The sequence below is a fragment of the Aegilops tauschii genome, chromosome 5 (genome assembly GCF_002575655.3).
Source record: "Aegilops tauschii subsp. strangulata cultivar AL8/78 chromosome 5, Aet v6.0, whole genome shotgun sequence".
NCBI lineage: Eukaryota > Viridiplantae > Streptophyta > Magnoliopsida > Poales > Poaceae > Aegilops > Aegilops tauschii.
The window spans coordinates 442,731,401-442,754,762 of NC_053039.3; the positions used below are offsets into that span (position 1 = coordinate 442,731,401).

Consider the following 23,362-nt stretch of genomic DNA (forward strand, 5'->3'; position numbering starts at 1 on the left):
TGGGCATCAAACGCCTGGGCTGACCGGCACGCATCATATCCAACCCAAATCTGGAGCGGATATTTGGGCGTTCGGGCGTGCCCGGGCACATCCGCCACGTCGGACCCGACAGCCCGACCCCATCGTAAATTGCACCAAATCCACCCCCAAGACCTGTTGGATCCATTTGCTATCTCCTCTCTTCTTCCTCCCGCGCGCCGTCCGTCTCGCAGCTCCGTCGCCGCGTGCGCTCCGCAGCCGTTCCTAGCCTCTGCACCGTTAGCTCCGTCAAAGCAGTCCTCTCTCCCGTTCTCGCCGCGGGGGATGTCATCGCCAGCCCAGACGCCACCGCGGTACGTCCGACAACTCTCTGGCTCCATCTTGCGCTTGATGTGTTCGACACATTGTCTGACAGATTTTTTTTGTGATTTTGTTAGGGAAAACAATGGACTCCGATGCTTCGTATGACGAGAAGTATGGACCGACGGAGCTTGACCAAATGATTGAAGATGAGTTCTTTGATTCCTCAGATTCAGACGAACAAGTGGACATGATGACGCTCATGAGCATGCAAGAGGAAATGGACCGGCAAAGGAGCATATTTTCAAGGGCTCAATCAAAGGGAGAAGAGTGATAAACTGAGACAGGGTGTCCAGAGCAAAGCTACTGCACAGGGACTACTTTGCTCCCAATCCTACTTTCCCGGATGATCCTTTGTTTTGTCACCGTTTTTCGCATGCGGAAACCATTGTTTTTGCGCATTGTGAAGGGAGTGGAGGTACACGACGACTACTTCAAGCTCACAAGGGATTGCTGCGGACAACTCTCTTTCTCTGCCAAGCAGAAGTGCACGGCAGCTCAGAGGATGCTTGCACTTGGTGCTGCTGCAAATGCCGTTGGTGAGATGGTTAGGATGGGGGAGAACATGTGCTTGAAGACTACTGTCAAGTTTGTCCGTGCCATGGTGGAGGTGTTTGGACCTGAGTATCCCAGAGAACCAAATGCGCAGGACATGGAGAAGTTGTTGGATATTGGAGAGGCAAGGGGGTTTCCAGAAATGCTTGGATCAATTGATTGCATGAATTGGCAATGAAAAAACTGCCCCCAAAGGTTTGCAGGGAATGTACCAAGGTCACACCAGAGAGGCCACCATCATACTAGAAGCGGTGGCATCACATGACTTATGGATTTGACATGCTTTCTTTGCAATGCCGGGTTCTCACAATGACATCAACGTGCTTCAACAATCTCCGGTGTTCAGGAGGCTTTGCAATGGGGAATCACCGTCGCGCAACTACATCGTCAACGACCGAGAGTACAACATGGGATACTATCTTGCCGATGGTATCTATCCTCAGTGGGCGGCGTTTGTGAAGACCATATCCGAACCGCGTGGCAATAAATAGAGCCACTTTGCAACAATGCAGGAAGCAGATAGGAAGGATGTGGAGAGGGCATTTAGTGTGCTTCAAGCTCGTTGGGGAATTGTCCAGACCACTCCAATGATGTGTGAGTCAGAAACTTTATGGTAGCTGATGGCATGTTGTGTTATTCTGCACAATATGATTGTCGAGGATGAGGGTGATGGCGTAGCCCAAACCCATGAGTTTGAAGCACCTGGAGAACAAGTTGAAAGTCCGGAAGATTAATATGCGGCTCAGCTTATGAACTTTCCGCAGATGCATCAGAATCTTCGAGATCATTAGGTGCACACGCAGCTACTCAATGATTTTTTAAGGCGGCTATCCTAGAGGCATTGTCATCTTTTTGACATCGACGATGGTGTCAAGATAAGTTTGGGTCATGCCTCGGGTTCTCGTAGTCGGTGCTATCCGCATGTCCGATGTATTTCTTGGTTCACTTTGTTGCTAGGTAGTCGGAGCTACGGTGGAATGAGTCTAGATGGTGACGATGCGTTGCACTTGGTGGTCGCTTGCGGAAAAGTCGGTCGGCAAAAAGCCCAACATATATATTTGCCTTGTGATGCTCATTGTTAAAGTTGCAGTTACCAGCCGTTGGCGCATGTGGCCATATTCCGGCATGTGTTGTTGTGGCCTTCGTGCAACTGTTTGTGGATGACTATGTTTGTACAACTTTATGGCTAAATTGAAGTCGCCTATCCGGCGATGTAACCTGTGATGACGATGACACTTGCGGCTCCTGACGGATGTTGTTTTATTCTCAGAGCTATGTGGTGTCCATGTCGATGGCCAGGCTCGTAGGTGGTACCCATGTTATATGGGTTGAGGTATATCGATTTTAGGCCGACTTTCTGCTAATTAACCGATCAATGTTCACTCTCTTCTTAATCAGATGTACCTAAATGTATACTTGATCCCACTAACTCTGATTCTCTTAACATGCATATATGCCAACTCATCATGTCCCATTATCTCTTTTTAGAAGTCCAGCGCATACCCCAAGGGAACTAACGTAAGATTTATATCAAAAATATTATATTATTAGAAACTTTAAATATTGTATTTTCTAATGATATAACTTTTATGATATATAATGTGTATTACGTTGGTGATAGCGTGGATGATGATGTAGGTGTTGGATCTCAATGTTGCGGCCTATGTGCTCGAGTTATTGGTACGGTAGATGCCCTCTTGCTGAGTCCCCGTCTCTCTGTTCATCGTATGTTAGAGCCATATGCTCATTAGAGAAGCAGTTGACTAGGCGGTAGCGGCAAGTGGTATATACGACCACAGGGTATGAGCGTGTGGGCTCATACGAGAGGTCATCTTCTCCTTTGGAAGTGCACAACGACTTGGGGTTTGCTCTTTGAGTTCCTCTATTCGTAAGAAGGTTCCTGTGGTGTCCAATCTTCACATTTCCAACCAAGTACAAAGGTTTCCACAAAATACTCTGCTGCTCATGATTCCGATGGTCCTGGTGAAATCGGGCAAAAAAGGGCAAGCGACTGCCGTAGAATATATAAAATGTTATCTCTATAGCGCAAAAATACTAAACGAAGCATGATGGAAAATAAACTTAACAACAGTTCACTACCGATGCAAAAAAACCCAAAGCTCCCCCCTTTTTGGAGATGTTCCCTAGAGGCAATCATGCACAATTATATTTTCTATGTGTTTATGAATAAAGATAGTCCTTAGACATTATCAATGATGTGTAGCAGCAAGTACATGACTTGTTTGTGTGACTATGCATTGTATGATGACTGTCCTAAAAGGTCCCTAGTCAAAAGGGTTGTGTGGACGCATCGCTGACTAGACTAGCATATGGCTTGCTGGATGGCTCGTTCTCACAGGCCATGTAGCATTTGATGCTAGCCTGATCATATGGACTAGGAAAGATCTGGCTGGCCGATTCGACATAGTCGGATGTGAGTCCAAATAAGGTCCGAGTCAGACAGACCCGACTATGAGACACAGTGATAAGTCATCTGTGAGTCTCTAGTCCAACATATGTTCTATATCCTAAGACCTAAGCTGGCGTATGTACTCGGGATGATGACATACCTACTTTGGGCCGACTAAACGCTACTTCGTAACTAGATAGTTATAAAGGTAGGTTCCGGACTAGACATGGTCTAGCAAGATGGGATTTGCCCCTCCAATGAGGAGAGATATACTCTCGGCCCCTCATGTGATCCGACCAAGATAAGCATGGCCAGGCGACAAGGATTATGCAATAATCCGGTTTGTGGTCGGCATCACTAGAACAAGAAAGAGGTTGGGCTAGCACAAGGATGACAGATTCACCTTGAGCCCGACAACATATAGTGTGTGGCAAAGGGAACATAAGTATCACTGCTTGTACAGGTTCGCCAACCGGCATCATTGTCTACTTCACGGTCGGCATGCCTTGCTAAAGGCTGCTACCAACCGAGCAGGTCAGATGTGATCCGACCTGTGACCAAGCCGACTTGAACCTAAGGGGTCGCACGCTTAATGGAAGGAACCTATGAGTCCGGATCCGATTCCACGAGTGAGATGTGATCTTATTCGGACTCGGATCTAGGCCGGACAGAGAGCTTTAGATTCGTGCGAGTCCCAAGTGTTGAGCCCGCGACAGATGCCTATATATAGTGTTGTGTGGCAATACGGTTTCAGTTGATCGCTTTGGCACCATCACTAGGGCTTTGCATGTGTGATACGTCTCCAACGTATCTATAATTTTTTATTGTTCCATGCTGTTATATTATCATTCTTGGATGTTTTACAATCATTTTATAGCAACTTTATATATTTTTTTGGGACTAACCTATTGGCATAGTGCCCCGTGTCATTTGCTGCTTTTTGCTTGTTTTTTACCTCGCGGAAAATCCATATCAAACGGAGTCCCAATGCACCAAAATTTTTTGGAGATTTTTTTGGACCAGAAGACAACTTGGGAGCCAAGGAAGCACCTGGGAGGAAGTCTGTGGGGACCACAACCCACCAGGGCGCGCCAGAGGCCCTTGGCGTGCCCTAATGCATTATGGGGCCCACGGGAGGGGGGGGGGGGTCTCCTGCACCGCCTCTTCACTCTATAAATACCAAATATTCCAGAAACCCTAGGGGAGTCGATGAACCGCCGTAAATTCCAGAACCACTAGATCCAATCTAGAGCCCTTTTCCGGCACTCCACCATTCTCATTGGCGCTCCTCGAATGATGCATGAGTAGTTCACCATAGACCTACGGGTCCGTAGGTAGTAGCTAGATGGCTTCTTCTCTCTTTTTGATTCTCAGTAAAATGGTCTCTTGGAGATCTATTTGATGTAATGACTTTTTGCGGTGTGTTTGTTGGGATCCGATGAAGTTCGAGTTTATGATCAGATTTTTATCCATGAATATTATTTGAGTCTTATTTGATATCTTATATGCATGATTATTCATAGCCTCGTATTTCTTCTCTGAATCTTTGGTTTAGTTAGGCCAACTAGATTGATTTTTCTTGCAATGGGAACAGATGCTTTGTGATGGGTTCGATCTTGCGGTGTCCTCTCCCATTGACACAAGGGGCAGCGAGGCACACATGTATCATTGCTAGTAAGGATAACGAGATGGGATCTATTCCTACATGAATAGATCTTGTCTACATCATGGCATCGTTCTTACTGCATTACTCTGTTTCTCCATGAACTTAATACACTAGATGCATGCTGGATAGCGGTCGATGTGTGGAGTAATAGTAGTAGATGCAGAATCGTTTCGATCTACTAATCTTGGACGTGATGCCTATATATTGATCATTGCCTTGGATATCGTCATAATTATTTGTTCTTCTATCAATTTCCCAACAATAATTTGTTTACCCACTGTGTGCTATTTCTTGAGAGAAGCCACTGGTGAAACCTACGGTCCCCGGGTCTATGTTTTATCACTTTCCGATCTATTTATTGCCACATTTGTTTTCAGATCTATTATCCCCAAAAGCCCAAAAATACTTTGCTGCACTTTTCCCTTATTTATTTTATTTTCTGTTTCGTTCAGACCTATTTACCCAAACTCATACAATTTTATCTATCGTTTTACAGAGGACGGATTGACAACCCCTCTAACGCGTCGGGTAGCAAGGATTTGTTCTTTGTGTGCAGGTGCCGTCTTGCTTGGTTCTCCTACTGGATTGACACCTTGGTTTCATATTTGAGGGAAATACTTACTGTAGTTGTGCTGCATCATCCCTTCCTATTTGGGGAAATACCGACGTAGTTCAAGCGACATCAAAAGGAATTTCTAGTGCCGTTACCGGGGAGACATCATCAACATCTATCAGGTGTGTAATCACAAATCTCATCTCCTTGCAATTTACATTATTTTCCATTCGCCTCTCATTTTCATCTCCCCCACTTCACAAAAATTTGCCTTTTTATTCGCCTTCTTTTTCGTTTGTCGTTTTCTCGTCTGATCTATCTTTTTGTTTGCAATCTTGTTTGTCTACTTTGTCGTTATGGCTAGTTCTTCCTCTTTTGTGTGTATCCCCGAGAATGAGGTTCTTAATTTTAAACAAAGGGGAGGGGAGAATCTAAAAGATGCTTGGTATAGAATTTGCAATGTACCGTTGTTCTTCTTCGCAGTTTTTATGTGGGCATTACCACTTGGTATAGATTCATCCTTGATACAGTTACCGGTGGAAATTTCTTGATGTGTCCATCTTTGGATGCTTTTATTGCCATGGGAGATCTAGTGGGTGCACTGATGACCCACAAGTATAGGGGATCTATCGTAGTCCTTTCGATAAGTAAGAGTGTCGAACCCAACGAGGAGCAGAAGGAAATGATAAGCGGTTTTCAACAAGGTATTCTCTGCAAGCACTGAAATTATAGGTAACAGATAGTTTTGTGATAGGATAATTTGTAACGAGCAATAAGTAACGAATGTAAATAAAGTGCAGCAACGTGGCCCAATCCTTTTTGTAGCAAAGGACAAGCCTGGACAGACTCTTATATAGAGAAAATCGCTCCCGAGGACACATGGGAATTATCGTCAAGCTAGTTTTCATCACGTTCATATGATACGCGTTCGGTACTTTGATAATTTGATATGTGGGTGGACCGGTGCTTGGGTGCTGTCCTTACTTGAACAAGCATCCCACTTATGATTAACCTCTATTGCAAGCAAACTCAACTACAACAAAAGTATTAAGGTAAACCTAACCATAGCATGAAACATATGGATCCAAATCAGCCCCTTACGAAGCAACACATAAACTAGGGTTTAAGCTTTTGTCACTCTAGCAACCCATCATCTACTTATTCCTTCCCAATGCCTTCCTCTAGGCCCAAATAATGGTGAAGTGTTATGTAGTCGACGTTCTCATAACACCACTAGAGGATAGACAACATACATCTCATCAAAATATCGAACGAATACCAAATTCACATGACTACTAATAGCAAGACTTCTCCCATGTCCTGAGGAACAAACGTAACTACTCACAAAGCATATTCATGTTCATAATCAGAGGAGTATTAATATGCATATATGATCTGAACATATGATCTTCCACCAAATAAACCAACTAGCATCAACTACAAGGAGTAATCAACACTACTAGCAACCTACAGGTACCAATCCCAGACTTGGAGACAAGAATTGGATACAAGAGATGAATTAGGGTTTGAGAGGAGATGGTGCTGGTGAAGATGTTGATGGAGATTGCCCTCTCCCGATGAGAGGAGCGTTGGTGATGACGATGGGGATGATTTCCCCCTCCCGGAGGGAAGTGTCCCCGGCAGAACAGCTCTGCCGGAGTCCTAGATTGGTTCCGCCAAGATTCCGCCTCATGGCGGCGGAGTCTCGTCCCGAAAGCTTGCTTATGATTTTTCTTCGGACGAAATACTTCATATAGCAGAAGATGGGCACCGGAGGGCCAACAGGGGGCCCACGAGGCAGGGGGCGCGCCCATGGGGGTAGGGCGCGCCCCCACCCTCGTGGCCAGGTGGAGGCCCCCTGACGTATTTCTTCCGCTCAATATTTTTTATTATTTCCAAAAATAACTTTCGTGGAGTTTCAGGACTTTTGGAGTTGTGCAGAATAGGTCTCTAGTATTTGCTCCTTTTCCAGCCTAGAATTCCAGCTGCCGGCGTTCTCCCTCCTTATGTAAACCTTGTAAAATAAGAGAGAATAGGCATAAGTATTGTGACATAATGTGTAATAACAGCCCATAATGCAATAAATATCGATATAAAAGCATGATGCAAAATGGACGTATCAACTCCCCCAAGCTTAGACCTCGCTTGTCCTCAAGCGAAGCCGATAACGATAAATATGTCCACATGTTTAGAGGTAGAGGTGTCGATAAAATAAAATACGGACATGAGGGCATCATGATTGTTCTCATAACAGAAACATATATGGATATTGTCATATGATTTCTTATGCTCAAGTAATAATCTATTCACAATGCAAAGTATGAATCAGAAACTTTATTGAGAACCAACAAACTATAATCTCAGTCATTGAAGCAATTGCAATTTATCATAACATCAGAAAGAGTCTATGTCAGAGCCTTCTAGCAAGTCCACATACTCAACTATCATTTAGTCTTTCATAATTGCTAACACTCACGCAATACTTGTGGTTACGGAGTTTTAATCGGACACAGAGAAAGATAGGGGCTTATAGTTTCGCCTCCCAACCTCTTACCTCAGGAAGCAGAGATTGCCATGCGCTTTCAAGGTTGGATGCACAAAGTTTTAATGTGAAAGAACGTCACTTTATATTGCCACTTGTGATATGAACCTTTATTATGTAGTCCATCGCTTTTATTTCTTCCACATCACAAGATCGTATAAAGCTTATTTCCTCCACACCAATCAATCATACATATTTAGAGAGCAATTTTTTATTGCTTGCACCAATGACAACTTACTTGAAGGATCTTACTCAATCCATAGGTAGATATGGTGGACTCTCATGGCAAAACTGGTTTAAGGGTTTTTGGAAGCACAAGTAGTATCTCTACTTGGTGCAAAGAATTTGGCTAGCATGAGGGGGAAAGGCAAGCTCAACATGTTGGATGATCCATGACAATATACTTTATCTCAGATATAAGAAAACATAACCCATTACGTTGTCTTACTTGTCCAACATCAACTCTTTAGCATGTCATATTTTAATGAGTGCTCCCAATCATAAAAGATGTCCAAGATAGTATATTTATATGTGAAACCCCTCTTTCTTTATTACTTCCTATTAATTGCAACGATGACCAAAGCTATGTTTGTCAACTCTCAACAACTTTTAATCATCATACTCTTTCTATGTGAAGTCATTACTCTCAATAAGATCAATATGATCTCTTTGTTTCTTTTTATTCTTTTCTCTTTTCTTTTATTCACTCAAGATCATAGCAAGATAATCAACCCCTTGACTCAACACTAATCTTTATTATAAAGCTCACAGACTCGATTACATAGAGAGATCATAAAGCAAAACTCAAAACTAGATCATACCAAAACTTTATTCTACTAGATCAAGATACTACTAATAGGATCGAACTAAGAAAAACGGTAAAGATAGGAGTGTGATGGTGATACGATACCGGGGCACCTCCCCCAAGCTTGGCAGTTGCCAAGGGGAGTGCCCATACCCATGTGATTATGTCTCCTTTGCTGGTGAAGGGATTGTTGATGATGTAGGCTGTCATCCATCTTCCAAGGCATAGGCTCACCATCATAGAAGGATGATCGAGTCTCCGGGATCCTTAAATCTGCAGCCAAACTCATCCTCTTGAATCTATATTCATACTCACAGTTTTGGTTTTGCAAGTCATAGATTTGGGCTTGGAGGTGCTCGATTTTCTCGTGGAGCTTGAAGATGGCCTCCCCAATGTCCTTGGCATCCAGCTTGTGGTTGTTGGTGAACTCCGTGATCATTATGTGATTGGAGTCAAGTCCACGCTCCACCATCTCCTGGCACTTGAAAACTTGTTGCTCCATTGCTTCAAGCCTTGTCTCCACGCTTCCGGTCCTCCGTGGTCCCTCAACATCGCGGATGTGCAACACCCCCTCATGCATCTCAATGGTTTGAGGGTGTTGCAGCACCTCCGCGAGGTAGGGATTGATGACCTTCTCGAAGAACTTGTCCGTGGGGGCACTTGGAGACGTCATGATGATCTAGATCTGTCAGAAAAACAGCTCGAAACAAGAACAGAGGATATTTGCGTGATACAGTGGTCAAAACCTTAGGGAGATTATATAATGAATTTTTACCGAGCAAAATACGTATCGTGCAAGAAAACGGAGTCCGGAGAGCACACGAGGTGCCCACGAGGTAGGGGGGCGCGCCCAGTAGGGTAGGGCGCGCCCTCCACCCTCGTGGAGGCCTCATGTCCTTCCCGGACTGCTTCTTATTTTTCTATTTTTCTAAATATTCCAAAACGGAGAAATATTGCAAAAACTGTTTTGGAGTCGGTTTACTTACCGTACCACATACCTATTCCTTCCCGGAGTCTGAAACGTTCCGGAAAGTGTCCCTTATGTATTCCTCCGGGGTTACGGTTTCAATAACATTGGTTTCAACATTTATGGGATTACCTGAGATATAATGTTTGATTCTTTGACTGTTCACCACCTTCGGATTTGTGCCTTCGAAGTTGTTGATTTTTATGGCACCGGAACGATAGACCTCCTCGATGACGTAGGGGCCTTCCCATTTAGAGAGAAGTTTTCCTGCAAAAAATCTTAAAAGAGAGTTGTATAGCAATACATAATCACCTACATTAAACTCACGCTTTTGTATCCTTTTGTCATGCCATCTTTTAACTTTTTCTTTAAACAACTTGGCATTCTTGTAGGCTTGGGTTCTCCATTCATCAAGTGAGCTAATGTCAAATAACCTCTTCTCATCGGCAAGTTTGAAATCGTAGTTGAGCTCCTTAATAGCCCAATAAGCCTTATGTTCTAGTTCGAGAGGTAAGTGACATGCTTTTCCATAGACCATTTTATACGGAGACATACCCATAGGATTTTTATATGCAGTTCTGTAGGCCCATAATGCATCATCAAGTTTCTTGGACCAATTCTTTCTAGATCTATTAACAGTCTTTTGCAAAGTTAATTTGAGCTCTCTATTACTCAATTCTACTTGACCACTAGACTGTGGGTGATAAGGAGATGCAATTCTATGATTAACATCATACTTAACAAGCATTTTACGAAAAGCACCATGAATAAAATGTGAACCACCATCAGTCATTAAATATCTAGGGACTCCAAACCTCGGAAAAATAACTTCTTTAAGCATCTTAATAGAAGTGTTATGATCAGCACTACTAGTTGGAATAGCTTCTACCCACTTAGTAACGTAATCAACAGCAACTAAAATATGTGTATATCCATTAGAGGCAGGAAAAGGTCCCATATAATCAAAGCCCCAAACATCAAATGGTTCAATAACAAGTGAATAATTCATAGGCATTTCTTGACGTCTACTAATATTGCCAATTCTTTGACATTCATCACAAGACAAGACAAACTTACGGGCATCCTTGAAGAGAGTGGGCCAATAAAAACCGGATTGCAATACCTTATGTGCAGTTCTGTCTCCAGCGTGGTGTCCTCCATAAGCCTCGGAGTGACACTTGCGTAGGATCTATTCCTGTTCATGCTCAGGTACACATCGTCTAATAACACCATCTACTCCTTTATAAAGATGTGGGTCATCCCAGAAGTAATGTCTTAAATCATAGAAAAACTTTTTCTTTTGCTGGTATGTGAAACTAGGTGGTATAAATTTAGCAACAATGTAATTAGAATAATCAACATACCATGGAGCAGTACGAGAAGTATTTATAACATTTAATTGCTCATCAGGGAAGCTATCATCAATAGGTAGTGGGTCATCAAGAACATTTTCTAACCTAGACAAGTTGTCTGCAATGGGGTTCTCAGCTCCCATTCTATCAACAATATGCAAATCAAATTCTTGTAGCAAGAGAACCCATCTAATAAGTCTAGGTTTAGCATCTTTATTTTCCATAAGATATTTAATAGCAGCATGATCAGTGTGAATAGTTACTTTAGAATCAACAATATAAGGTCTGAACTTATCACAAGCAAATACAACTGCTAAGAATTCTTTTTCAGTAGTAGCACAATTTCTCTAAGGATTTTCTAGAGTTTTACCAGCATATTGAATAACATTTAATTTCTTATCAACTCTTTGCCCTAGAACAGCACCTACAGCATAATCACTAGCATCACACATAATTTCAAAAGGTAAATTCCAATCAGGTGGCTGAACAATAGGTGCAGAGATCAATGCTTTCTTATGTATTTCAAATGCTTCTACACAATCATCATCAAAGACAAATGGTATATCTTTTTGTAATAAATTAGTCAGAGGCCGAGAAATTTTTGAGAAATCCTTAATGAACCTCCTGTAAAAACCGGCGTGACCAAGGAAACTTCTTATACCTTTGATGTCCTTGGGACATGGCATCTTTTCAATAGCATCAGCCTTGGCTTTATCGACTTCAATACCTCTTTAATAAACTTTATGCCCCAAGACAATACCTTCATTAACCATAAAGTGGCACTTTTCCCAATTCAAGACAAGGTTAGTTTCTTCACATCTCTGCAAAACTCGATCAAGGTTGCTTAAGCAATCATCGAAAGAGGATCCATAGACGGAGAAGTCGTCCATGAAAACCTCACAAATCTTTTCACAAAAGTCAGAGAATATAGCCATCATGCATCTTTGAAAGGTAGCAGGTGCATTACATAAACCAAAAGGCATACGTCTATAAGCAAAAGTACCAAAAGGGCAAGTAAAAGTGGTCTTTGATTGATCATCGGCTGACACAGGTATTTGAGAGAAACCAGAATAGCCATCTAGAAAGCAAAAATGTGTATGTTTGGATAATCTTTCTAGCATTTGATCGATAAAAGGTAAGGGGTAATGATCATTTTTAGTAGCTTTATTTAATTTGCGAAAATCAATTACCATCCTATAACCTGTAATAATTCTTTGCGGGATCAATTCATCTTTATCATTAGGAACGACAGTAATACCTCCCTTCTTGGGGACACAATGGACAGGACTTACCCACTGACTATCAGCAACGGGATAAATTATACCTGCCTCAAGGAGCTTTAGTATTTCCTTTCTTACCACTTCTTTCATCTTAGGATTCAGCCGTCGTTGATGATCACGAACTGGTTTGGCATCTTTCTCCAAATTTATTTTATGTTGACATAGAGTGGGACTAATGCCCTTAAGATCATCAAGAGTATATCCAATAGCAGCACGGTGCTTCTTCAGAGTTTTCAATAACCTCTCTTCTTCATGCTCTGAAAGGTTAGCACTAATTATAACATGATATATCCTTTTCTCATCAAGATAAGCATATTTAAGAGTATCAGGCAACGGTTTGAGCTCAAACACGGGATCACCCTTGGGTGGAGGAGGATCCCCTAGGATTTCAACAGGCAAATTGTGTTTCAGGATAGGTTCCTGTTTAAAGAATACTTCATTTATTTCCCTTCTTTCATTCATAAACATATCATTTTCATGGTCTAGCAAATATTGTTCTAAAGGATCACTGGGAGGTACGGCAATAGAAGCAAGACCAATAATTTCATGCTTACTAGGTAATTCCTCTTCACGGTGTTGTCTACGAAATTTAGAGAAATTAAACTCATGAGACATATCACCCAAACCTATAGTAACAACATCCTTTTTGCAGTCTATCTTAGCATTAACAGTGTTCAAGAAGGGTCTACCAAATATAATGGGACAAAAGCTATCTTGTGGGGGAACCAAGAACAAGAAAATCAGCAGGATATTTAGTTTTCCCACACAAGACTTCAACATCTCTAACAATTCCAATGGGTGATATAGCATGTCTATTGGCAAGCTTAATGGTAACATCAATATCTTCTATCTCAGCAGGTGCAATATCATGCATAATTTCTTTGTATAAGTCATGAGGTATAACACTAGCACTGGCACCCATATCACATAAGCCATGATAACAATGATCTCCTATTTTAACAGAAATAACAGGCATGCCTACCACAGGTCTATGTTTATCTTTAGCACAAGGTTTGGCAATTCTAGCAGTTTCATCACAGAAATGAATAACATGCCCATCGATATTATCAGACAAGAGATCTTTAACAATAGCAATATTAGGTTCAACTTTAATTTGCTCAGGAGGTGTATAAGTTCTAATATTGCTTTTACGAACCACAGTTGAAGCTTTAGCATGATCCTTTATCCTAACAGGGAAGGGTGGTTTCTCAACATAAGAAGTAGGAACAATAGGATCATTATAAGTGACGGTCTTTTCTTCAACTTTAATAGGTGCAGCTACTTTTACTTCTATGGGAGGATGATATTTAAACCACTTCTCCTTAGGGAGATCAATATGAGCAGCAAAAGATCCACGGAAAGAAGCTACTATCTCAGAGTCAAGTCCATATTTAGTGCTAAACTTACGGAAAACATCAGTATCCATAAAAGATTTAACACAATCAAACTTAGGTGTCATACCTGACTCCTTACCTTCGTCGAGATCCCAATCTTCAGAGTTGCATTTAATTCTATCCAATAAATCCCATTTGAATTCAATAGTCTTCATCATAAAAGAGCCAGCACAAGAAGTATCGAGCATGGTGCGATTGTTATCAGAAAGCCGAGCATAAAAACTTTGAATAATTATTTCTCTTGGGAGCTCATGATTGGGGCATGAATATAACATTGATTTAAGCCTCCCCCAAGCTTGAGCGATGCTTTCTCCTTCGTGAGGCCAAAAATTATATATATAATTGCGATCACGATGAACAAGATGCATAGGATAAAATTTCTGATGAAATTCCAATTTCAATCGTTTGTAGTTCCATGATTCCGTATCATCACATAGCCTATACCATGTCAATGCATCTCCCTTCAAAGATAAAGGGAAGACCTTCTTCTTAATAACATCACCTGGTATACCTGCAAGCTTAAATAATCCACAAACTTCATCCACATATATTAGGTTCTCATCAGGATGCATTGTTCCATCTCCTGCATAAGGATTAGCTAGCAGTTTTTCTAACATACCCGAAGGAATCTCAAAGTGGACATTTTCATTTTCAGTAGGTTCGGTAGATTGAGGAGCAACTCTTTGCTCTACTGGTCGGGGTGAAGATACCCCGAACAAGCCCCTCAGAGGATTACTTTCCATAGTAATAAGTGACAGTAAATTTCAGCACACTATATAAATTTTTCCTTACCAAATTCCACCTACCAATGGCGCTTCACTCCCCGGAAACGGCGCCAGAAAAGAGTCTTGATGACCCACAAGTATAGGGGATCTATCGTAGTCCTTTCGATAAGTAAGAGTGTCGAACCCAACGAGGAGCAGAAGGAAATGATAAGCGGTTTTCAGCAAGGTATTCTCTGCAAGCACTGAAATTATAGGTAACAGATAGTTTTGTGATAGGATAATTTGTAACGAGCAATAAGTAACAAATGTAAATAAAGTGCAGCAAGGTGGCCCAATCCTTTTTGTAGCAAAGGACAAGCCTAGACAAACTCTTATATAGAGAAAAGCGCTCCCGAGGACACATGGGAATTATCGTCAAGCTAGTTTTCATCACGTTCATATGATTCGCGTTCGGTACTTTGATAATTTGATATGTGGGTGGACTGGTGCTTGGGTGCTGTCCTTACTTGAACAAGCATCCCACTTATGATTAACCTCTATTGCAAGCATTTTCAACTACAACAAAAGTCTTAAGGTAAACCTAACCATAGCATGAAACATATGGATCCAAATCAGCCCCTTACGAAGCAACGCATAAACTAGGGTTCAAGCTTCTGTCACTCTAGCAACCCATCATCTACTTATTACTTCCCAATGCCTTCCTCTAGGCCCAAATAATGGTGAAGTGTTATGTAGTCGACGTTCACATAACACCACTAGAGGATAGACAACATACATCTCATCAAAATATCGAACGAATACCAAATTCACATGACTACTAATAGCAAGACTTCTCCCATGTCCTCAGGAACAAACGTAACTACTCACAAAGCATATCCATGTTCATAATCAGAGGAGTATTAATATGCATATAGGATCTGAACATATGATCTTCCACCAAATAAACCAACTAGCATCAACTACAAGGAGTAATCAACACTACTAGCAACCTACAGGTACCAATCCCAGACTTGGAGACAAGAATTGGATACAAGAGATGAGCTAGGGTTTGAGAGGAGATGGTGCTGGTGAATATGTTGATGGAGATTGCCCTCTCCCGATGAGAGGAGCGTTGGTGATGACGATGGCGATGATTTCCCCCTCCCGGAGGCAAGTGTCCTCGGCAAAACAGCTCTGCCGGAGCCCTAGATTGGTTCCGCCAAGGTTCCGCCTCGTGGCGGCGGAGTCCCGTCCCGAAAGCTTGCTTATGATTTTTCTTCGGACGAAAGACTTCATATAGCAAAAGATGGGCACCGGAGGGCCAACAGGGGGCCCACGAGGCAGGGGGGCGCACCTAGGGGGGTAGGGCACGCCCCCACCCTCGTGGCTAGGTGGAGGCCCCCCTGACGTATTTCTTCCGCTCAATATTTTTTATTATTTCCAAAAATAACTTTCGTGGAGTTTCAGGACTTTTGGAGTTGTGCAGAATAGGTCTGTAGTATTTGCTCCTTTTCCAGCCCAGAATTCCAGCTGCCGGCATTCTCCCTCCTTATGTAAACCTTGTAAAATAAGAGAGAATAGGCATAAGTATTGTGACATAATGTGTAATAACAGCCCATAATGCAATATATATCGATATAAAAGCATGATGCAAAATGGACGTATCATGCACCACCTATCATTATTAATGGAACAATCTTAACTCTTGAGCATGTTATGCAAAAATTAGATCTTATTGAAAAGAAGATGGTCCCCTTAGAGCAAATTGAAAATTTGGATAAAATGATGCAGAATCTTGCTAATAAATTTGGGTCCAAAGCAGGCGATGTTTTTAAATTACTAAGGGAGAAGGAAACGATAGTTAACGAAAGAATTGGAGAAAGTCCTTCTCGAATTGATAAGTCGGAAGAAATTTTTAGTAACTTAAGCTCGGCTTCTACTTCTGCTAAAACTATTTTAAAAACTCCCGTAAAAATTGGAAAGACTACTCAAGTCACTAAGAACAAGGGTGCCACTTCTAATAGCAACAAAGAAGATCTTAAAATGATTGGTATTCATCCCAATTTTGTTGAAGTGATAAGAGACCCTACTTGCAAGAAAGAATTCTTCAATCTTATTCCTAGAAGTATTGTTATAAAAAGATATGCATGCTAAATCTTTGAAGAGTTTTGGTTGTGTGATTGAGGAATTGGAAACCAAAGATGACAATACTTGAATCTATGCATTATGCCTAGCTAGGGGCATAAAACGATAACACTTGTTGGGAGGCAACCCAATGAATAGAATTTATTTTTGACTTTTGATTTCTGTTCTTGAGTGTTTGCACCATAATGATAGTATTATGATTGTGTTTTTTATGTTTTGATTAGTGTTTATACCAAGTAAAGCCTTTGGGATCACGTTGGGTGATAGTTGATTTGATCCTGTTGAAAAACAGAAACGTTTGCGTCTAGTAGCTAAAATTTTAAAAATCACAGAAGCGACGAAAAATTCTGATTTTTTTACATAAGATTGATATAAAAATGTAATACATTTTACTAATTTTTTGGAATTTTTTAAGTTACAGAAGTATCGTTAGAGTTCAGATTACTATAGACTGTTCTGTTTTTGACAGATTCTGTTACGTTGCAGTGTGTGCTTATTTTTATGAATCTATGGATTGTATCGGGGGGTATAAGCCATGATAAAGTTAGAATACAGTAGGTGTAATAATATAATAAAATATGAATGGGTTTGCAACAATACTTAGAGTGGTGATTAAAGTTTTCAAGTTTTGGGGGAGATCACGATGGAGGAAGGAATACGGAGTGAAAAGAGCCTAGGCTTGGGGATGCCCATGGCACCCCAAGCTAATATTCAAGGATAACCAAGCAAGTAAGCTTGGGGATGCACCGGAAGGCATCCCCTCTTTCTTCTAACAACCATAGGTAATTTTAGTTGGAGCTATAGTTTTATTTGTCACATATCATGAGTTTTGCTTGGAGCGTCTTGTATTATATGAGTCTTTGTTTTGATTTTTGTTATATTTATCCTAGCCGGACACACCTATATGAGAGAGCCAAAATTATGCTATGATTTGTTAGAATTGCTCTAGTGCTTCACTTATATCTTTTTGAGCATGGTGTGCTTTAATAATTTTGAAGAAATACTCTCATGCTTCACTTAGATTAATTTGAGAGTTAGTAAAACTTTTGAAGAAATTCTCTGATGCTTCACTTAGATTATTTTGAGAGATGAAATTTTTTATGCTCATGCTCTTCACTTAAATTTGTTTGAGCTTATCAAAAGCAATTGCAATATATGAAATTATTCCCAAAGTGATAGATATTCAATAGGGATATAATAAATACTTTCATGATGATATCGACAAAATAAACTTGATTCTTTGTAATAGTTTTGAGACATGATGATAGTAATATGTGAGTCATGTTGGTGAGTAATTATGCTTTAGTAAGAATATTGGTGTTAAGGTTTGTGATTCCCTATGCAAGCACGAAAGTCAATAGTTATGCGGTGAAATTATATCCTACTTGTGGTGCATTATTCGGTGTTAGTTATGCTCAATGCTCGCTTATGTGAATTTTCATTTCTTTGTTGGATGTTTCTCAATTTATTTGCTAGCCTTCACCTATACTAAGTGCGAGTACTACTTGTGCATCCAGAACCCTTAAACCGAGTTTTGCCATATGAGTCCACCATACCTAACTATATGCGGTATTTCCGTGCCGTTCTAAGTAAATTTGTATGTGCTATCTCTATTTTTCAAAATGAATTTCCTTTTTGTGTGCTCGTACTGCTCATGAAGCGGCAGGGGGTGGCCAATATTTTCCATGCTAGATGTGTTATTCTCAAGATGAGTGTTTATTCACTTTTCATTGCATGAGATTAGGGTGGTAATAGGGATGTCCAGTCCCAAAATGATTTTTTTACTTTATGTTGTCAAATAATAAATTCCTTGAAAAGTGTTGGTATGGAAGACACCCGTGGATACGGCTAGCCATGGATTGTGAAAGAATGGTGGAAAAAGGAATAAACTTTATTTTATGTTTGAGAACCGCATATGATGTATCTAGCATGGAAAGTGTTGGGAATTACTCGGTCGTTCTCATTGACGGGAAAAGTATGCCTCTCAAAAAAAATTATCTCTCAATTTTGGCTTTGAGCTCTTGCACCTCTACAAATCTCTGCTTCCTTCTACGAAGGGCCTATCTATTTACTTTATGCAATTTTTATTTTTATTCGAGTCGCCATCTTCTATTATGAAGCACCAACTAGCGAGCACTATGATCATACTTGAGCATTGGATGTAGCTAATATTCGAGTGTGTTTTATGAATGGATCAATGATTGAGCATGATGGGCTAGAGATAACATTATTTAGTGTTGATATTTTGAAAGACATGGTTGCTTGTTGATATGCTTGAGTATTGAAATCTTATGTTAAAACTAGACTATTGCTTTGAAGCATATAAAAGTCCAAATGTCCATGCTACAAAAGAAAAAGAATATGTGATGAACATGTTAGGCAGCATTCCACATCAAAAGTTCTGTTTTTATCATTTACCTACTCGAGGACGAGTAGGAATTAAGCTTGGGGATGCTGATACGTCTCCAAGGTATCTACAATTTTTTATTGTTCCATGCCTTATATTATCATTCTTGGATGTTTTACAATCATTTTACATCAACTTTATATCATTTTTGGGACTAACCTATTGACATAGTGCCCAGTGCTAGTTGCTGTTTTTTGCTTGTTTTTACTTCGCAGAAAATCCATATCAAACAGAGTCCAAACTCAGTGAAACTTTTTGGGGATTTTTTTGGACCAGAAGAGAACTTGGGAGCCAAGGAAGCACCTGGGGGAGGTCCATGGGGACCACAACCCACCAGGGCGCGCCAGAGGCCCCTGGCGCGCCCTGGTGGGTTATGGGGCACATGGGGGTCTCCTGCACCGCCTCTTCGCTCTAGAAATACCCAGATATTATCGAAGCCCTATGGGGAGTCGACGAAAAACAATTCCAGCTGCCGCAAGTTCCAGAACCACGAGATCCAATCTAGAGCCCTTTTCCGGCACTCTGCCGGAGGAGAACTCGGTCACGGAGGGGTTTATCCTCCTCATTGGTGCTCCTCCGATGATGCGTGAGTAGTTCACCATAGACCTACTGTAACATCCCAAATTTTCAATTTGGAATGTTATACATTAGATCATCATTGCATACCATATTTTATTGCATTTTGATTTGATCCTAGAAATTCCACACAACTCAAGGACCCACGGAGAGAGTTGGGGATTTCAATTTATTTCATATTCGAGTTTTTCTCGAATTTTTGATAAGAGGATCGTTTGATTTTAATTATTTTTCTCTGATATATTTCTTTTATAAAAAATAAAAGAGAGAGGATAAGATTACTTCCTCAAAATAAAGAAATATCAGAGATTTAATATTAAAATCAAATAAGATTTTTATTCGGAGTTTTATCGCTATTTTATTTGAATTAGGAAAATATGCGTTTTTCAAAATTGCATTTTAGGCCCAAATAAATGTTCACCTTGTCCGGCTTATTTTTAGAAGACGGGAAAAATTTATTTCGGGATTTTTGGAGTCAGTTTAGTATTACCTTTCTTTCTTTTTCTGCACGTCGGAATTATTTGAAAAAGGAAGTCAAACCGACTCCGGGCCGTACCCAGCGGGACTCCACCCAGGGGGCCTTTATAAGCGGCCCCGCCCCGAGCCGCCGAAGCCCACCAGCGCCGCCAGCCCGCCCCGCGCCCGAAACCCTAACCCTAGCCGCCGCCGCCGCTGCAGCCCGCGCCGCCGCCGCCGGACGCCGCCCCGCTGCCGCCCCACCGCCCGCGCCGCCTCGCCGGAGCCGCCCGCCACCACCGCCGTCGCCGGAGCCGCTGGAGGTAGCCGCGCCGCCGCCGCCGGTTTTCTTCGGAAAACCGTACGGTTTTTTTAAGAACCGCGGTTTATTTTTTTGATCGGTTTTTTTGGTTTAGTTATATAGCGAACGCTCGTTCGTTCGTTTTAACCAACGGTTTTCACCGTTTAACCGCGGACAGCGAACGCTCGTTCGTTAGCCTGTTCGTCAGTTTTTCTTTTTATCGATTTTCCGCGATTATTTTCGATCGCGATTTCTGATCCGATTTTCGTTCTAGTATAACTTTTCGCTCGTTTACCGGAATCAGGCGATTCAAGCGCCTAGAGTTTCGTCTCGAAACCCTCTTTCTGTTTAACCAACTTGACCAAGATTTTGCTACTGTAAAATTTGACTTTAGTTCAAATTAGTAAACGAAGCTTGTTTCTTTCGCCGTTTGAGTTTTGTTGTTTCGTTTGATTTGATTCTTTTTGCAAACCGGAGTTCTTAAGTTGTACTTTCTGGTTAGATCTTTTATTTGATTTTTACCCGTGCTCTTGCTTGATTGCTTATTGTATGCTTGTTTGTTTGCGATAGAGTACCCGGAGTGCGAAGCGTGCTACTACGAGTCTCTAGGTTTCGCGGATCATCAGCAAGGCAAGTAACACTTTGATCATACCTCGTACTACCCAGTTTTATTGCATTAGATAAATCCTCAAACAATTGCATGGTTAGGATCTGAATTAAATTGTGGGTTTGGGAAGTAGATGAGGTAGTACCTATTCACCTGTTTATTATCAAACCTTGGGAGTTACTTCTACGCTATGCTTATATTGCTATGCTGCTCGTAGACGTGGATTGAGTTTGAGTGTATCCATGACAGTTGTGAGATTGTTAATTAATGGTTCAACTTAAGGTGGCAACTTAAATACACATCTGGGTGGATTGAGGCACCTGGGGAATCCAGTGATTGCCTTTTTTTTGGAAATCCCGGGGTACCGTGTGATTCTCCTATGGACTACCACCCAGGCTCAAAGGGATCATGAGATTATTCATACTAGAAACTTCGATGTGCAGCCACAAGATATTATGGGCTCTAGCATAGTTGACTAAGACGTGTGAACTCTTACAGTGGTAGACTAGCAGATGTAGGGGATGTAGGTGGTACGGTCTACCCATCATAAGGTCCTAATGCTTCTGAAAGACTATGTCTCGGTCATCCGTTTCTCAAATATCTTGTATTGCGAGAAACCAAACGGAGGAGATCGAGTCTTGTGGGGAAAAATGCGCAAACCTCTGCAGAGTGTATAAACTAATCTTGCTTAGCCGTGTCCCCGGTTATGGACATCTTGAGTATCTGGTTCTTGGATTATCATGTCGATCTCGTCACTACTTAATTAATTTGATTGGGTTGTTAATGATTACTTTTAATTGGGATTGAGAGGGGGTTTACCTTCTCAATATTTTTCAACAAACTTTGTAGTTAAATAAAACTCATTCCGTCGCAGTAGGGAAAAATTGGCTTTTCGCAAAAACATATTAACCCTACAGCCTCCACCAGCCATATATGCATGTAGTGATAGCATTATTCTGTTCTTTATCCTTTGAGTTACATTGCCAGCATATTCCATGACCCGTTTTCGGGCTTCAACGTATCATGTTGTAGACTTTTCAGACGACGAGTAAGGAGCCTTAGGTCGTGGTCTTTCACTCAGTGATGCCGTTGGAGTTGATGGACTCACTTTATCTTCCAAGTCTTTCGCTGTTATCGTTTTAGATGGCCTTAAGCCATATTTATTGTAATAAGTTCTCTTTTGAGACATTCAATGCAATAAGTGTGTGATTGCTACTCTGTTATAAATCCTCCAAGTACTGTGTGTGTCAGCATTACCGATCCAGGGATGACACTTATGCACAGAGATCAGACTGTCTGAGGTCTGGTCGCTACAAAGATGGTATCAGAGCACATGCTGACTGTAGGACACGACCACTAAGCTAAAGCCCTAGATCACTACTCTCTTCTCATTTGTAACTCCTCTCCATTTTCTACTCTTTAGGATGGCGGATGCAAGGATTAAGTTCATGCAACCGGATGAAGACACCCCATTTGGACGCCACTTGAAGGAAGTTACTAAGTACCTGACATTGGAATACCAAGCTTCACCGGGACCTACAACGCCACTTTACCAGAAGAGGAGCGCTGGATGATTCAAGTTCAAGTTCCAGGAAGGACGTTCACGCCAGTCACTGAGCCCATAGAGTTTTCTTTCGATGCACCAACCTGGAGTCTAGGAAAGAGTATGGCAGCTCACATTACCATGGGACGCATTGGAGAAGTTTACCACAATGACCTCAAGGATACAATCTACCAGATTTGTGGGCGCCTAGATGAGCAATGGGAGATGATCAGTACCAGGAAGGATAGATCAATTGCCTTTTTCATCCAGGAGTTAAACCAGCACATTCGACGCCAGGAGAACCAGATGTGCGCAGGCATGGCGGATTTAAAGAAGGCAATGACAAGGATCACGGAGCTGGAGGAAGAACTCAAGGCTACACGCGAGGATTATATGGAGGAAATCGTCGCACTAGTAGAGAAGAATGGCGACCTGACAAAGAAGCTAGGAGTTTTCATGGGAGACCCTGCGCCAGGAGGAGAAGATGACAGTTCCACTTGCCCGGAGAACTGTATCATCATCGACGACACCGACTCGGACCCTGACGATAGCGATGATGACTATGTTGATGAAGCTGGAGCAGATATCATGGAGTCTTTGACCGATCAATTTTTCTAATCGACCACCATATCAGTAGTAGTATTCCACCATGTATATAGTATAGTCCAAACACTTTTGTAACGATAGTTCTAGACCGATTGTATGCCCTTGTTTTGATTGATTGAGTGATATGTTTGTGTTTGTCTCATGTGCATATGGG

General features: G+C 41.5%; 1 protein-coding gene across 1 annotated transcript; it reads left to right on the plus strand.

Moving 5' to 3' along the window:
- The first annotated feature begins 715 nt into the window (after nucleotides 1-715).
- LOC141022975 (uncharacterized) lies at nucleotides 716-1,072 on the plus strand. The gene has a single exon (XM_073499266.1). It carries the CDS (start codon nucleotides 716-718, stop codon nucleotides 1,070-1,072), a length of 357 nt encoding a protein of 118 aa, XP_073355367.1.
- The last annotated feature ends 22,290 nt before the right edge of the window (nucleotides 1,073-23,362 follow it).